The sequence below is a fragment of the Alligator sinensis genome, unplaced genomic scaffold (assembly GCF_000455745.1).
Source record: "Alligator sinensis unplaced genomic scaffold, ASM45574v1 scaffold879_1, whole genome shotgun sequence".
Taxonomy (NCBI): domain Eukaryota; kingdom Metazoa; phylum Chordata; order Crocodylia; family Alligatoridae; genus Alligator; species Alligator sinensis.
In genome coordinates, this window is record NW_005842250.1 from 1,604,463 (window position 1) to 1,609,873 (window position 5,411).

Genomic DNA, 5,411 nt, shown 5'->3' on the forward strand with positions numbered 1-5,411 from the left:
TTTCAGAGACAGCTTGTTCCCTTTCCCACTGCTGCCTCCTCAGAAACTCACTGGCCTTCCCCTAAAACATCAGGGACTTACCCTGAGCTTCAGAGAGTCCTTGTCATATGGGCTGGGGGTGAAGTCCGTGTGGACACGAGCTTTACCACAGAAGGGGCCAGTGTATGGTGGGCTGGTCTCCTCCATCCTCAGGCTGTCGCGGTTGTTGCCTATGTAGCTGGGGCTGATCACTTCACTTCCTGCAGGTGGGGGGGAACCAAGTCAGCCTCTCCTCATGACCCAGCACAGCTTGGGAGACTTGCTCCAGTTCTCTGGGGGCAGCATGCTGGCTAAGTGGGCTCGGTTTTGCTGTGTGCTTGATGGATGTGGGTGTGCCTTTGTCACTTGCACTGGTCTCAGAAGTTTCTTTTCCCCATACCCTCCTGTGCCAGACTACCACATGCCAATGAGGCCGTTCTGGGCAGAATAGCTACAACCCTGGGGAATCCACATAAGAATCACACTGTAACACAGGGCTGGAAATCAGAGCTGCCCCTCTATCGCCTCAGCTGTGCTTAGCAAAGTTCCCCCTTTCATGCTCCACAGGGGAATGCCAGGGCCCAGGACCTGGCACCTTTGAATCCCTGCAGAGCCAAGTCAGACAAATGAATGCCAGTTGTTTCCTGTAAAGCACCGGTAGGGAGCAGGGTCCATGGGCTTGGAGGAGGGGTGGCTATCCAGGCAGCTGCCGTGTGTTACAACTAAAGCAAGTTTGGTCACAAACCCCACAGAAAGGTGCAAGAAATCACAGCTGTGTGTGTCAGGTATAGGTGCCTGAGCTGGCCCGGCAGTAACACAGCCAGCTGAGTGTGAGAGCCACCAGGCAACTCCTCCTGCACTAGACTGGTATGGAAAACCCCCGCCCTTAAGATGGTGCCACATTGTGGCAGGAGTATGCAGGGCACTGCCTCCTGCAACCTAAAAGCCAATGTGGGCAGAGACTCTGCCTCCCTAAATAGTGTTCCTCTACTGTGCTCTGGTAAAGAGGGCTGGGGCCCCCTCAGAGCTAGTAGTGCAATGAGGGAAGGGGGAGGAACCCGCCCTCCTGGGCTGGGGGCATGGCTGAGCACAAAGTCCAGACAGCAGGAGGAGCCTGGTCTATGAGCAGTGCCAGATTATGACATGCTGAGCCCCTAAACTATGTCCATCTCAAGAGAGCCCATATGACAATAATAATCCATGAAAATGGATTTTCATGAAAATTTAAGATGAATTATTGTTATTTCTGCACAAATTTATGTACTCAATATGAATAATAATTGTGGAGCCATATATATGTATATTTTTGTCATATTAGAATGAAAATGTCCAGGGTTTTTTTCTTATTTAGAGGCCCCTCATATTGTGCAGCCCTAAACTGTATCTTAAGTAGCTTGAGCCTAAATCCAGCACTTTCTGTGGATCTGTCCCACCCAGCCACACATGCCCAGGCAGCTACCAATCCTGCTGGGCTATCACCTGCTGCAGAGGAAAAGCTAGTGGGGACCTGGAAGGAGCTGATGTGAGCTCACAATAAAGAGAGCACCAAGGTGTGTGAGCACATAACTTTAGGGTACACGCCTGCCCATGCACTCACCACTGGACAGCTGGCGGCTAAGCTGCGAGTGTACACTATCCTCCGCCTCCATGTAGGACAAGGGCATCTTCTCAGAACTCTGCTCATCCAAGCTGCTGTCCAGAGACAGGAGAGACATGGAGCCCTCCTCTCCAGCTTCCCCCTGCAGGTAATAAACAGAAACCATGGCAGCTAGGCCTGCTGGACTGTCTTCGTGACCTTGGTAGGCTCCACTGAAGCAGATCAGAGAGCCTGGGAGCTGGCACTAATCCGTATTGGAGGGTTGGAGCCAGGATCACATCTCCCCTCCCCACGTCCAAAAGCAAAGCAAGCTGGGGACTCAGCCACCATGGTGCAGATCCCAACCAGGTTGGTTGAATTCAGAGGTAGGAGACCCTGTGGGATCTTCCCATCGGAGGCAGGAAAGCTGTGGAGACCTGGCAGAGGCTGCTTCCCTCAGACTGGGTTTCCTCACTGTGGGATGCTTTGGGGCAGGGCTGTCCAACTTCCAAGTGGCCAGGGGCCACAGACCCCTTGGGCCACACTAGAGCAAGCTACAGTCCCCTCCCTTTCCCTTCCCTGGGCTGCACATCCCATGGATGCCTCCCACTGCTGCCCCTCATTACACCATGTATCCACAACTGCACTGCATACCCGAAACCACCCCCCACACACACACCATGTGCCTGCATGGGCACTCCACCAAAACAACACAAGCTTGCACCCCCAAATGCCCTCCACTCCCTGCTGCACTGCACACTTCAGAGGCACCCTCAGCTCTCAGATACCACACTGCCTATCCTATCCCCCACAGGGCAGGCACAGGAAGCCACAGCCGGAGGAGGCAGAGGGAGCCTGGGGACTTTGGCTGCTGCTCTAAGCTGAGCCATGGGGAGCAGGAGCCCCCGGGCTGCAATTTATCCTCTTGCAGGCTGCATGCAGCTGCCAATTGGACAGCCCTGGTTTGGATGAACGTTTGAAGCCCCTTCCCCTGATAGGTCAATGGGTGCCAAACCCTGAGAACTGCACGAGGGTCATGAGAATTGTCAGCCCAGGCATGTTGAGCTGATAGAGGAGGCTCAGGAGCATGAGGTGGGTCCTCTCAGCAACCTGCAATGGCAAAGAGCAGACATTGGAGGAGTCATTACCCAGCTCAGCTCAGCCTTTCCTCCTTTCCAGGTTGTGCCTAGTTCAGCTTGCAGGAGATGCCTGCCTGGACTTGTTTAGCATGATCCCCCTTTCTCCCTGTTCCTGCACTTCTCTGTACTTGTTCCTGTGCTGTGCAGGCAGCCTCATGCTGGCTAAAGTGGTAACTTTACATGCCAGGGTGACATGGTGAATCCTGGGACCGTGTAATTCAAAGCTCACCTGGCTACAGTGGTTTGAACCAACCTTGGTGGCCTCTAGAAAGGCACAGTAAGGGGCTTAGGGACAGCAGGAGGAGAGCTGTTCTGGTTGGAAAATATAGGCAGAGGCGTAACTAGTAAGTTTTGTGCCCCAGTCAAAACTCCCCTGTGCCCTGGGCGCGGGGCAGAGGGGGATCAGTCTTACCTGCCCCAGGGACTCAAAGATTCCCCATTGCTGCCCGGCTCCTATGGGCATAGGGAATGGGTATAGGGCTCCGCACAATGTGAGGCCTCATGCTATTGGGAATGAGTCATTCCATAGCTGGAGCATGGCTCACTGATTAGGACCCCAAATGGCAGCCCAACAAGGGACAGAGAAAGACCCAGAGGAGACCTGGAACTAATGTGGCTCCAAGGGTGACATCAGGGGCAGTAACCCAAGCAGGTACCTGCCAGCCCTATGTCAGGTATGGGTATTCCCATGCCAGAAGGAGGCAGTAGGCACCTGTGATGCAGACAGTCACCTCGTTGAGGGTCATGCCAGCAGCACACTGCTCATCTAAGGTCCATCTACGCAGGAAACTTTCAGGCCACTAGTGCAGCTCCTCCTGAACTGTACAGCCATGGCCTTGTGGTGCTGGTGTGGAAAAACTAGCATGGGGTAGGTCACTGTCACTCATCAGTGCCATTAAGCACCACGAAGCACCTGAAGCACCATGCCCACATGGTATGGCTCCAGTGCTTCCAGGTGAGGAGGCAGCTTGCTACAGCAGAGCAGCATGGTGAGGGCACAGGGCACTGTAAGTCTACCATGTCAGTACAGTTATTGGAGCAAGTGAACAGTCAGGTTATTCTGAAGGGAGCAAGCTGGATGTCCATCAGCTGGGGGCACATGTGTTGCTGAGCTCACTGCTCAGACACTGGCATGTGTGAAGCTGGGGGGCACCCAGGTACTGAATCCTTGGGGAGCCAGTGGGGTCATTGATACAAGACCAGTGAATCAGTGCAGCCTGGCTCCACACACGATAAACGCACACTTCAGGCCAGGTGGAGAGTCCCCTTCTACCCACAGGCAGGCAGCTGGGGTTCCTCTCCCACTCCCATGCAGGGACGGCTAGTATCTGTCCCACACATCATGGGAATCCATGCTCCAGGCCTTAATAAGCCTATGTGGCTGGAATACTAGGCTTCCACCTGGTGCTGACACTATGCTGTTTGAGTACCAGCTCCTTACCTTCCCTTCAGACAGCGCTTTCACCGCCATCCTGCCCATCTTCCTGTTCATGGTGCGGGAGATTACAGCCCTCCACTTCTTGCCCAGCTTCATTCCACTGCTTTTGGAGGTGTCCTCTGAAACAGCACTTCCAAGGTCATCCTCAGGGATCTTCAGGGAGCGACATAGCCATATGGGTTGTGGGTGATGGACAACAGAGAAATTACCCAATTTTCCCTTGACAAAGCAGGGATGGTGAGCCCCCTTGTGCTGCCATGTGAAGAACCAGGGGGGTGAGGCCTGACTTTCTGCCAAGCAGAAACCTCCCCAGGTAAACCCCAGAGAAAGAAACTGGAAAGCCTATACACTTGGCCTTCCAGAAAGAGGCACATCTGTGGGTACCATATTTGCCAGCACCATAGCTGGCACCTCTGCTAGAGCTGAGAGATGGGAGTGGAATTCTCCCCACAGTGACCTTCCACCAGCCTGGAGAGAAGTCCTGCCATGGGCAGGCTGTGGGCCTCTCCAGCTCTTCTGAGCAGCCTAAGTGGGGGCAGGATGAGAGAGGCAGAGCAGGGCCCATCTTGGCACCAGAAGGGAGCTGGGGATGTCTGTGCCCCAAAGAGGAGCAAACTGGGGATTGGGTAAAAGGGAGACTGCATGGTCCAGAATGGAGGGTGGAGGCAGGTCCCCAGGGAGAAGCAATGCCAGGTGGGTACCCCTGTGGGTTGATAACGGAAATGGCAATGGGCATGCCCCAGGGAGTGACAATCCAGGTTGCAGCAGGGTGCTGATATCAGGACAGATACTCACGTTCTCCTCCAAGCTAAATTCCTTCTCGCTCACCCCAGGGGAACTGGGCTTGGACTTGGCAAAATCCTTGAAGCTGCTGGAACGTTGGAGGGAGAGCTGCAGGGGAAGTGGGGACACCATAAAAATGTGAGCCCTGGTGGTACAGCACAGCCACAGGCCAGGCAGGGCTGCCCTTTTTGGAAAGGCCTGGCTCTTACCCCTAACCTTCTGGGGCTGTTGGGGGCACCTGCCCACATAGGGGAACTGGGCTTGGACTTGGCAAAATCCTTGAAGCTGCTGGAACGTTGGAGGGAGAGCTGCAGGGGAAGTGGGGACACCATAAAAATGTGAGCCCTGGTGGTACAGCACAGCCACAGGCCAGGCAGGGCTGCCCTTTTTGGAAAGGCCTGGCTCTTACCCCTAACCTTCTGGGGCTGTTGGGGGCACCTGCCCACATGGGGGGGGT

The 5,411-nt window shown here is 54.7% G+C and overlaps 1 protein-coding gene across 2 annotated transcripts in view; it reads right to left on the minus strand.

Moving 5' to 3' along the window:
* Window positions 1-5,411, minus strand: part of SASH3 (SAM and SH3 domain containing 3) — an 18,987-nt gene that overhangs the window by 6,502 nt on the left and 7,074 nt on the right. The window contains exons 2-5 of one of the 2 annotated variants that reach the window (XM_006027541.3): window positions 4,967-5,062; window positions 4,175-4,324; window positions 1,616-1,757; window positions 82-239 (exon numbers count right to left, since the gene is read on the minus strand). In XM_006027541.3, coding sequence (XP_006027603.1) covers window positions 82-239; window positions 1,616-1,757; window positions 4,175-4,324; window positions 4,967-5,062 — 546 coding nt within the window. Of the gene's footprint in view, window positions 1-81; window positions 240-1,615; window positions 1,758-4,174; window positions 4,325-4,966; window positions 5,063-5,411 lie in introns of those variants that run through there. The other variant, XM_025208767.1, reaches the window with a different exon arrangement.